Consider the following 12,300-nt stretch of genomic DNA (forward strand, 5'->3'; position numbering starts at 1 on the left):
TATCTAATTATCAGTATCATCTAAATATCAGAAACCAACACAGAAACTCAAATTTTCAAAGATTCACAAAAAAAAAAAGGACTAAAATAGCGTCATAAAAAACAAAAAGTAGAAGCAAAAGATTTTTGTGTCACAACAAATTAAGTGATTGCCTATGATGCCATAGTTCAGGCTATATCTGCTTGATACATCTCCCCGCCAATATGTCTGTAAAAGCAAATGGCCCAAGTAGCCGACTGCCCAACAAACATGTAAAAGATCCATAGCGTTCCAGGCTCAAGCTTCCACCTGAACCAGGCCAGGCCTTTGGAGATATTTAAGAAATGAACTAGTAGGGCCCGGTGGCGTGGCCTAGTGGCTAAAGTCCTCGCCTTGAATGCGCCGGGATCCCATATGGGCGCCGGTTCTAATCCTGGCAGCCCCACTTCCCATCCAGCTCCCTGCTTGTGGCCTGGGAAAGCAGTCGAGGACGGCCCTGAGCCTTGAGACCTGTGTGGGATACCCGAAATAGGTTCCTGGTTCCCAGCTTCAGATAAGCATGGCATCGATCGTTGCGCTCACTTGGGGAGTGAATCGTTGAATGGAAGATCTTCTTCTCTGTCTCTCCTCCTCTCTGTATATATGACTTTGTAATAAAAAAATAAATAAATCTTTTAAAAAAAAAGAAATGAACTAGTAAACAAATTCTCTGCCCCTTGCTTCCTTCCTCTGTCACTCTGCCTTTCAAACAAATACTCTTTAAATAAAAATATGTATATATTGTGCAATGTTCAATTCATGGTAAACATTAACCATTTTCTCAAAAGTTTAAAATCTTTTGTAACTATGTTCAAAAGTTTCTGCTGGCATTTAAAAATATACACATCATTGCTATTTGCAGTTAACCATACAATGCAAAAAAAACACCAGAATTTCTTTCACTTAAGTATAATCTAGCATCTATTAAGTAGCATCTCTCCATGCCTCCTACTCTACCCAATCCCTGGTAACTGAAATTACTGTAAACTTTTGTATCAACAATTACTTTTTCACTTCACATGAGTATGATCATGTGGAACCTGCTTTCTTCGTTTCTTTTGCCTAAATAAAACAATCTGAGCAGGCACTGCGATACAAAAATGGTAAGATGCCACTTGGGAAACTCAGAGAAGGAGTTCAAGTCCCAGCAACTGTTTCTGATCCAGCTCCATGCCAATGCACCTGACAACCCACAGAATTCCTGGTTCTTGGCTTTAGTCCAGCCCCAATGATGTTATCTGCAGATCAGTAGATAACAACATATTGTCTTCTCTCTTTTCTTCACCTAATTCTCTCTCCCCTCTTTCAGCCCTACAAGCAAATCACTGAGAAATAGGCTATTCATGCTGGCAGGATGTCTTCCTTTTTATGTCTGGACAGTATTCTATTTTGTGTGTGTATTTTTCTTTTTAATTGATCTATTCATTACTGGACACTTAGGTAGCCACACACCTGCAACATAAAGGACTAGTCCTAGGTCAGGAGCCAGGACATCAGTCTCAGTGTTTCATCTCAATAGCAGAAACCAATCACTGCTACCTACAAGGGTCTATTAGGGGGAAGCTGGGGTCAGCAGCCAGGGTCCAGTGTTAAACACAGACACTCCCACATGGAGTATGAATGTCTTAACTACAAGGTTAACCCCATCCTCCTTTTTCTTTTTCTTTTTTTTTTAACCAATAAGCAGGCCCAGTGCAGTAGCTAGTGGCTAAAGTGTTTGTCTTGCACGCACCAGGATCTGATATGGGCACTGGTTCACATCCCAGCTGCTCCGCTTCAAGCTCCCTGCTTATGGCCTGGGAAAGCAGTCAAGAACGGCCCAAAGCCTTGGGATCCTACACCCACATGGAGACCAGCAAGAAGCTCCAGGCTCCTGGCTTTGGACTGGCTCAGCTCCAGCCATTGTGGCCACTTGGGGAGTGAACCAACAGACGGAAAATCTTTGTATTTGCCTCTCCTTCTCTCCATAAATTTGTCTTTCCAATGAAAATAAATACTAAAAAACAAACAAACAAAAAAAAAACACAGCACCACATAACGACTGTCTTATAAATTCTGATCAAATCTTAAGAAAAATTTACTGAAACTTTTTTACTAGTCAGCAAACTCAGGTCCCTAGTTTCTTTCCAAACCCCAGTCTGAGCAGGTATTTGGTGCTCACACTTCTTGCTCTGATTAGTGTACTTGAGACACTCACTGACCTTTGGTAGCTCCTTCTTCACAATGCTGAGCCACACCTTCCTGCGGCGAGCATTGAGCTGCTCGATGGATAAGTGTTTCTTCTTAGTGCCTGGGGGAGGTGCATCATGAGAAAACTTGGCAAAGACTTTGGTCTGGTGGTGATGGCGACGAGGGGATTCTTCAGAGGAAAGCTCTTCATCTCTTCGTCTTTTTTTCTTCACTTTTTTCAACTTGGCTGCAACGAAAACAGAATAACAAGGAGTTGGATTTTGTCCCCTCCATAGGAGATAGTCCCCAAAGCAGTCTCTTCATTTTAAGTCTCTTTCCTCATTCTACCTGAGGCTAGCATTGTTTATTCCTTTATCTGTTCAGGCCCATAAACATGCCAGGAGAACGATTTTACTAGTAGGGAAAAGAACACAAGGAAACAGCATAAAACTTAAACACCAAGGTTCTTTGAACCCAGTAGAAGGAAAGGAGGCTTAAAGTACTACAGCTCAAAGAACAGTCACAAGATAAATCAGACAGAAGAAGAAAATTAATGCACTATTTGGGCCTGGCATGATAGCCTCGTGGCTAAAGTCCTCACTTTGCATGTGCCGGGATCCCCATGGGTGCTGGTTTGTGTCCTGGCTACTCACTTCCCATCTAGCTCCTTCCTGTGTGTGGCCAGGGAAAGCAGCAGAGGACAGCCTAAAGCCTTGGGACCTGAGACTGCATGAGAGATCCAAATGAAGCCCCTGGCTCCTGGCTTTGAATTGACTCAGCTATCGCCATTGTGGCCACTTGGGGAGGGAACCAGTGGATGAAGATCTTTTTCTCTGTGTCTTCTTCTCTGTAACTCTGACTTGCCAATAAAAATAAATAAATCTTATAAAATAATAACTGCATTATTTGCTATGACATTTCCACTTGTGAGAGAAAATCATGCATGGATTAACATTTCATACAGTTTAGGGGGAGGAGGAGGATCTGGAGGATAAGAAAGCAGAGAAACAAGAAGCACATGAGAGAAAAGAAATGCTAAACACAGTCTATTTGAGTAGAGTACACAGCTCCAGGGTAATAACCTTAACAAAAAATTTTAAATACCCCTTTCCCGAGGTCCCGTTGCTCAAAGCTCACTAAGAGACGAAAGTACACTTCCAAAAAAGAAGGAAAACATTACAGAAAATCATCAGGAAGTGATCTATTCTAAATCAACTCAGCAGCACCTTGAATTCAAACACCTTGAATTATTCTCCATATTCCCCTGTGTATAACCAACTTCTTACCATTCTTGAATATTTTCAATATTTGCAAATCATCTAGATGAAAAAAGGAATGAACTTGCTTAAACATTCATTCAAAGAACATATTTGTTAAATCTTTCAAGTCAAAGAAAATACTTCAGTCAAGTATGAAATAACTTTGATAATGTTCACTATGAACTAGAAAAGGGACGTGGAAGTTGTTCAAATACAGCTAATTTCTACTATAGGAACTCTGTATTACAAAAGTAGAATAGGCAACACACAATTCTGAAAATAAAAATGAATACAAAGGGAAGGCAAGTAAACACAGTCACCTTTAAGTTTCTTCTCCTCCTTGAATTTCTTTTTTCGAGGTCCAAGTAGGTGTCGCTGTTGCTCGTAGAAAGGGTCATACGTGGACAGCAAACCTGCACTGTAGTATTGATACTGCTGCAACTGAAGCATGAAAACCATGACAAGCTTGTGTGTGTTCTACTTCATGGAAAAGCTGAGACACAAAGCAACCACTGATACCAAAGACAGATGATTAATGACTCTTCCTTGGGTTAAAAACAAAATTGGTCCAACTGCCATGCACCTGACAGGAACTGGACAAAACTCGAAAAGGAAATCCATCATGCATCTGAGTTTCTATCTAACAGGTATTAATTGTGATACATGTCCCCCTGGCAGGGGAGAGCATGAACGCAGTTTGCCACGACCACAAGTGATGCAGTCGAGTGTGCCACATTTGGGGAAATCCCAGGGGTCAGCACATCCCCAGGACAACGGATGAGCCTCGCTCTGGGAAAACCACCTGCCTGATCATGGTATCTCCCTGTCAGGTAAGTATGTACGTTTGAGAGATGTAACCAACTCCTTCCCAAAAGGAATTTCTAAGGAGAAATTCATCGATAAGAAATAAACCAGGTTTCTCATCACCAATGTGGTTACACCGCTGAGAGTGGCCCTCTCCTCTCCTCATGTCCTCCAAATACGAGGAAAAAAAAATTGGAAGCAGTTGTCTCATCCACTTTTCCCAACACTTAAACCCATCCAACCATAATACATATTCTTCTCAACTATGTAAACAGCATCAAAAATAACCTAAATGCATCACAGCAAGAACCAGCTAAACTAATGGACCATTCATAAATCAATTTGGGACCCAGTGTGGTAGCCTAGTGGCTGATGTCTTCATCTTACATGTGCCAGGATCCCATATGGGCATCTTCGTGTCTCAGCTGCTCCACTTCCCATCCAGCTCCCAGCTTGTGGTCTGGGAAAGCAGCAGAGGACAGTCCTAAGCCTTGGGACCCTGCACCTGCATGGTACTGGACTGACTCAGCTCTGCTGCAGCCACTTAGGCAGTGAACCAGAAGATGGAAGATCTTCCTCTCTGTCTTTCCTTCTCTATAAATCTGAATTCCCAATAAAAACAAACAAATAAATAAATAAAATTGATTTTAAAAAGAATAAACCATGTTTTCAACTACCAGCAGGTCTACAAATTTACTAAGATTCCTGATAATTATGTTACATTTCTTTTAAAAAATTAACAATCATCCAAATTGTTTCATCTATTTTAACTCTTTTCCACTTCCACTAGGAAAGTCTGCTATTACCTGCCTACACTGCCATGATTCTAACTCTTGAATAATCTAACTTCTACTGAGGAAACATCAAGCCCTTTCAAACATTATTCAAATTACTTGTTAAATTTCACATATTCTCTCAAAATACAGAAGCACAAGGGAAAGCAACCTCCTGAGGCTAGCACCCCAAAGGGGCACCTCAAGTCCCGGCTGCTCCACTTCTGACCCAGCTTTCTGCTCATGTGCCTAGGAAGGTACCCATATAGGAAACCTAGATGGAGTTCCATTTTGCCAGACTCAAGCCATTTTGGCCCATTCCTGCTGAATAAAACCATTTGGGGAAGGGACCCACAGACTGAAAATTTCTCTGTCTCTATAAATCCATTTACTAAATAAATGAATATAAATATGAAATATAATATATATAGTAAGATTCATTTGTTTATTTATTATTTTTATTGGAATGGTAGATTTAAAAAGAGATGGAGAGATAAAGATCTTCCCTCCACTGGTTCACTCCCCAAATAGTCATAATAGCCAGAGTTGAGCAATCAAGAGCCAGGAGCTTCGTCTGGATCTCCCATGCGGGTGCAGGGTTCCAAGGCTTTGGGCTGACCTCTACTGCATTCCCAGGTCACAAGCAGGGAGCTGGAAGGGAAGTGGAGCATAAAGGATAGGAACCAGTACCCATATGGGATCCTTGTACATTCAAGGCGAGGAGCTTGGCCACTAGCCTACTGCACTGGGCCCATAAATAAATATATTTTTTTAAAATTACAGTCAGTGCTCACTATGACAGCAATAAACTAAAAAACTGCATGCTCCATTGTTGAATTTCATTCACAGATTACAGCCAAGTGAGTTGCCCAAGGACCAAAACCAGGATGAACAAGTAATATGGAGAACTATTCTGAGGTCCCTATCAAATAAGCACCCATCAATATGGATAAACTCTGTACATAACATAAACTCCCTTATTTATATGTTTTACTTCCATTTTAAAAATGAGCAAATACTTGGACCACCAAATGCTTTAGACTGGATTTGAAGAAACTGTGATTTAAAACAGTCTGGTATTCTGCTTATCACTTCTGTATTAGTAAGCCCTTAATTAGTAAGCCCTTAATTAAAAAGCCCTTAAACCAACTTTGGAATAACTGCTGGAAAAGTGTTAAATCCTCAAGTCCACTATTGGTTATTATGTACAATGAGTCACAGCTCTGGCAAAAATTGGAGTGATTTTCTAACAATGCTCAAAAAGCTACCCCTTGAAACTATTATTTCAATGTTAATGTGAGAAGGAAGTAGTTTTGTTTCAAGACTATCTGTGTTAACACTGGAATGCACATTTTACAAGTCCTCAAAAGGTTAAGCAGAAAATAACAAGAACCAACAACTCTAACGCCACAGAAATGAATGCAGAAAAACCTGCATACAAATTTTCCTGGTAGCACTAGAAATAATTGCAAAGTCAACCAGTGGATGGGAGAATAAAATGTGATATGAAATTTCTAGAGAATTTGGCAATAGAAAGGAATGAAATGCAGCCATGCCACATCATAGACAATCCTTGAAAACAGCCACTAAGACCAAGAATAAAAGTGCTAAACACTAAAGACTGCCTGCTGCATAATGTCCTGTGCAGTTAATGACTAAATGGGCACGTTTACAAAGACAGAAGATGGACTGGCAATTGCCTGGGAGATGGAGAATAAGGAATAAGGGCTGTGGATTTTCTTTCTGAGATGATGAAAATATTCCAGAAATAGTGATGATATTAATATAATCCTTTTAACTACTCAAATACATGCTTTGAAAGGTTAATTTTTGGCATGTGATGTATATCAACAAACCTAATAAAGGTCATCTAAATACAAGGTTAAAATGACATATCTTTAGGGTCAGCACTGCAGTGCAGCAAGTAAGCTGCCTCCTGAGATGCCAGAATCCCCACACGGACACCAGTTTGAAAACATGCTGCTAAAGCAAGGCATGGACATCAGTCTGATTCCCTTCCAATCCAGCTCCCTGCTAAAGCACCTGGGAAAGCAGTGGAAGATTGCCCAAGTGTTTGGGTCACTGTACCCCTGCACGTGGGAGACCTAGAAGACACTCCTGGCTTCAGAAAAGACTGACCCCGACCATTGTGGACATCTGGGCAGTGAACTAGTGAGTAGAAGAGCTCTGTCTCCCCAGCAAAACTATGTCTTTCAAATACAATAAATTAATAATAGTTAAAAAGAGATGCATATCTGATAATTACCAAGTAAATACTAAGCATAGTCTGAAGTTTCTCCTAAAAGGCATACCTCCTTGTCTTTACTGTACTTATTTTGGTGAAGTTTTTTGTACTTGTGGAGTCTAAGCATGTTATGAAGTTCTTCTCTGCTGAGGTTGAGCTCATCATCTTCTTCATCATTGTCTTCACTCTGAGACTCTGCCTCACTGGACTCGTCACTTAACAGAATGCTCTGAAAAGGCAGTGAAAGAGAAATTAACATTTGCCATGAACCAATTCCACATATATTCCAAGCATTTTTTCCAGAACTCAATACAATAATAAAAATAATTAAATATACTCTTTCCTTTTTCCCCTATACTACTCTTTCATCAATCCAACTGAAGAAGAAAAGGACAATAATTAAACTCAACAGGCGCAAGTTCAACAGCACCTAAACATGGGAAATGCTACAAACAGGAAGAAAGCTGAGCTCTACTAAGAACTTAAAATATATATTAAGCACTCTAATTTAAACATCAAATACCATGGCCAAAACAACTACTTCTTTGTTATAAATGAATACAGACAGTAAGCAGTAATGGCCAATAAAGGAGAATCAATCAAAACAGGCATTAATTGAAAAATGGATAAGTAAAATCTGGTATATTCAGGTAGTAAAATGTCATTCAGCCTTTTAAAAATGGACTACTCATATATACCACAATATAAATAACTTGGACATAACACTGAGTACAAGGAGCCAGACACAAAAAAAATGTACACGTTTTATAATTCAATTTACATGAAATGTCCAGACCATGCAAATTGATAGAGCCCAGAAATAGACTAGAGAATGTCAGGGACTTGTGGAGAGGGAGAGTAAGTAGAGCCAAAGCTATGTCATGAGAGATTAAGCCACCACCTGCAACACAGGCATGCATGAATGTCTGAGTCGGGGCTGCTCCACTTACAATCCAAGTCTCTGCTAACGTGACTGGGAAAAAACTGAAGATAACCAAAGCCTGGCCCCTGTTATCTTTGAGGAAGACCCAGATGAAGTTCCTGACCTGGATAGTCCAATCCATTGCAGCCATTTGGACAATTAAGCAGTAACTGGAAAACCTGTTTTCCCTCTTCTCTCTATAATTCTGCTTTTAAAATAAATAAATACTTAAAAAAAAAGAGAGAGATTAAAAAAAAAAAAGATGTGGGCATGATTGCCACAAGCACAAGATTTTGGGGTCAGCGCTGTTGGCATATGAGAGTCAGTTCAATCACCAGCTGTTCCTCTTTCAATCCAACTCTTTTAGGAAAGAAGTGCTTAGGCCACTGTACCCCCAGCAGCTCGTGGTTCCTGCCTTCGGACCAACCTAGCTCCAGCTGTTACGGGTATTTGGGGAGTGAACTGGCACATAAAAGATTCTCTAATTCTGCCTTTCAAGTAAAAATAAACAAATAAATAAATAAATAAAGTGATCTCATGTTATGAAACAGTGGCAATGGCTGCCCAGCTACATATATAAATACACTAAAAATCACTAATTTCAAACTTCAAAGATGTGGATTTTAGGGCAAGTGAATTATACCTCAATTTTACTTATTTTTTTTTTAAATAGATTTATTTTAATTTTATTGTCAAGTCAGATATACAGAGAGAAGCAGAGACAGAGAGGAAGATCTTCTGTCCAATGGTTCACTCTCCAAGCAGCCACAACAGCTAGAGCTGAACCGATCCAAAGCCAGGAGCTTCTTCCAGGTCTCCCACACAGGTGCAGGATCCTAAGGCTTTGGGCCGTCCTCGACTGCTTTCCCAGGCCACAAGCAGGGAGATGGATGAGAAGTGGAGTTACTGGGATTAGAACCGGCGTCTATATGGGATCCCAGCATGTTCAATGTGAGGACTTTAGCCACTAGGCCACCGCACTGGGCCCTATACCTCAATTTTAAATAATGTGACAGTAAAGCATAAGACATTTCCACCTTCCCAACTGCCTAAAGCCTCATTGGCTTGGACCAATCAGATATTCCACACAGGAGTCTCTAAAAGAGCTTTTAATCGAAGTGAAGACATAAACTGCACTGATTTCTTCAGGTAAAAGTAAGAAACAGAAATAATCAGTTAAATAGAAAAAAAAAAAAAAACATTATTCTTTATTCAGTCTGTCCATTTAATGGACCTTCTTCCAGGTCTTCCATTTGGGCGCAGGGTCCCAAGGCCTTAGCCCAACCTCTACTGCTTTCTCAGGCCACAAGCAGGAAGCTGGATGGGAAATGGCATAGCCGGATACAAACCATTGCCTATATGGGATCTCCACACATGCAAGGCAAGGCATTGCACCAGGCCTTCTGATGAATTTTTATATTCCTTCCTTCCTCACAGAAAATGGTTTCACTGGGGCCAGCATTGTGGCACAGCAAATTAAACAACTACCTGCGACATAGGCATCCCAAATATTTTCAGTCCAGCTCCCTGATAATGTGCCTGGGAAAACAGCAGATGATGGCCCAAGCACTTGGCAACCTGTCACTCATGTGGGATATCTGCTTCCTGCCTCTGGCTTGTTCCAACTCCAGCTGTTGTAGCCATTTTGGAAATGAACCAGCAGATGAAAACCTGTCTCTCCCTTTCTCTCCGTTATTATGCCTTACAGACAAATAAATAAACAAATAAATAAGTAAATCTTTTCTCTACAACCTTTGCAAAAACAACCCACATCCAGCACAACTGTTTCACATCTAAGAAAAACCTGTTATTCTGCCAAATGAGTTGGTAAATGTCCATTGTGTCAGGAATTTGGACAGATTATTTGGACAGCAAATACACTGCCTTATCTCTTCTTACCTTTAGCCACTTTCTGCTTTTCTTCAACTTAGAAAAGTTATATAAATTCCCCTTGTCAGATTTTGATTCTGTACAAAGAAACATAAAGAATTAAAAAAATGAAAGAATGACTGCCCCAAAAGAATTGCTGGTACAAAGGAGAAGCTCCAATCACACTGACCTGACTGCAGAACTCCATTCAGTGAGTATGTGTTTACCATTCCAGAACTGCTTGCTCCAGAAGTTTCACCAAGCAATGAATTTGGAGGTTCTTCCTTAACTTGTATTAAGGGATCCCCAGACTGGGGCAATAAAGGATTACTGTCATCCAACCCATCTTCACTGTCATCACTACAAATTGAAGAATGGTGGGTTAGTCTAGAATCACAAGTGATACAGCAAACTAGAGTAAACCAAGGTAAAGGGTCGGTATTGCAGCAGAGTGCAATAAGCTGCCACCTGCAATGTGGGCAACCTGTGTGAGCACTGATTCATGTCCTAGTTGCACCATTTCTGATCCAACTCCCTGATAACAGTATGGGAAAAGCAGCTCAAAATGGACCAAAGAGCTGGTCCCACCACCCAAGTGGTTTACCTTGAACAAGCACATGGACTCTGTATTCAGCCTGGCCCAGCCACAGCCATGGTGGCCATAAGACGACTTAACAGCGATTTTTCTCTCTGTAGCTCTCCCAAATAAATAAAAAAACTAATCCTTTGAGTAAGTTGTTATTTGAGAATTGAAAAAATACAATATAAAATGTAATAAAAGCCACAAAAAAAATTAACCCTAAAGTATGTAATGTAAGAATGTAAGAATCAGTATTGTGGTTATATATTATACTGCAAACATGAAATAACACACCTAGAAATATTTCTGTTGAAGATGGCTGATGTCTGTCGCAGAAAATGGTCCAAGCGGAGGGCCCTCTCCAGGTACTGAAGGTAGAGGGGCTTTGCCAGCTCAGAGCAGCTGCCATCGTCCCCGGCACCCAACTCCGAGGCCATAGAACAAATTTGTCTTCATGCACAAGGACTTCGACTGCACGGCTGCAGGACAGAGACAAGCATGAGAGGTGACTTAACTACCTGTTCTCCCTTCCCCTTGCCCTTTTGCTCTCAGGGTAAACTCAGACTTCCTAGAAAACAAAACACTGAGAAGACAGCAACCTACAGAAAGATCACAATCAAGTTCTTGCTAGACACTGATTCCTAATGAGAAGGCAGAAGTCAAAAGCAACACTGTCAAATGCCACAAGAACATTCACATGCTTTCTCAAAACAAGCATTACAAAAGTTCACTTATTTCCCACTTTATTAAAAATTTATTTTTTATTTAAATTCATCCACTTGAATTCATCCATGTATCTTTATTACATAGGGGTGGGAACAAGAGAGACAAAGGAGGTCTCCTGATGGGATGGAAAGGATTGGGAAGGACTGGGGGAGAAAGTGGGTGAGGGAAAGACCTCGTCCTCCCTCAGTGGGGACACCTACTGCCCTTTTCCCCTGTAATTAACAATTACCACAACTACTTGGCTGTGTAGTCACCAGCTATCCAAATCTGACCTGCAAACTCACCAGAGTACAAAGCACTATGGTAAGTACTAAAGGAGACCCAGGCAGCACTGCTTTCAAACTACTTATCAACCATGTACTAATATTTGTGGAAATATGTCAAGAATAGGTATAGATGGAGCCCAGTGCATTAGCGTAGTGGCTAAAGTGCTCTCCTTGAACGCAGCAGGATGCGATATGGACGCCGGTTCTAATCCCAGCAGGCCCACTTCCCATCCAGCTCCCTGATTGTGCCCCAAGAAATCAGTTGAGGATGGTCCAAAGCCCTGGGACCCTGCACCCATGTGGGAGACCCAGAAGCAGCCCTAGGCTCCTAGCTTTGGACTGGCTTAGCTCCAGTCACTGTGGCCACTTAGGGAGTGAACCATCAGACAGAAGATCTTCCTCTCTGTCTCTCCTCCTCTCTGAATATCTGCCTTTCCAATAGAAGTAAATAAATCTTTAAAAAATCATAATAATAGGTATAGTGGTAAGGAACCTTTTGTAAAAAGGCAACAATAAGGAAAATTTAGAAATGATTTTAAAAATTGAACTCTGGGGTGAGAGAGAAACAGTAGTCCTACGCAAGCACTCCTTTTACCACCGAACACTGAAGAAAATTAGTGAGAGCATCTTCACTGGGTCCAGTGTTGTGGCACTGCAGCTCAAGCTGCT

At 40.9% G+C, this 12,300-nt stretch overlaps 1 protein-coding gene and 1 non-coding gene across 2 annotated transcripts in view; both read right to left on the reverse strand.

The window, feature by feature from the left end:
* The window catches only part of INO80 (INO80 complex ATPase subunit), a 114,933-nt gene that overhangs the window by 87,806 nt on the left and 14,827 nt on the right, over window positions 1-12,300 (reverse strand). The window contains exons 2-7 of the mRNA XM_040969963.1: window positions 10,934-11,118; window positions 10,250-10,419; window positions 10,090-10,157; window positions 7,336-7,497; window positions 3,767-3,887; window positions 2,220-2,434 (exon numbers count right to left, since the gene is read on the reverse strand). Coding sequence (XP_040825897.1) covers window positions 2,220-2,434; window positions 3,767-3,887; window positions 7,336-7,497; window positions 10,090-10,157; window positions 10,250-10,419; window positions 10,934-11,076 — 879 coding nt within the window. The 5' untranslated portion in view covers window positions 11,077-11,118. The remainder of the gene's footprint in view (window positions 1-2,219; window positions 2,435-3,766; window positions 3,888-7,335; window positions 7,498-10,089; window positions 10,158-10,249; window positions 10,420-10,933; window positions 11,119-12,300) is intronic.
* LOC121149716 lies at window positions 4,122-4,284 on the reverse strand. The gene has a single exon (XR_005882847.1). It is a non-coding gene; the product is annotated as a U1 spliceosomal RNA (small nuclear RNA).

Source organism: Ochotona curzoniae, unplaced genomic scaffold (genome assembly GCF_017591425.1).
Source record: "Ochotona curzoniae isolate NIBS_2020 unplaced genomic scaffold, NIBS_Ocur_1.0 scaffold_4701, whole genome shotgun sequence".
Classification (NCBI taxonomy): domain Eukaryota; kingdom Metazoa; phylum Chordata; class Mammalia; order Lagomorpha; family Ochotonidae; genus Ochotona; species Ochotona curzoniae.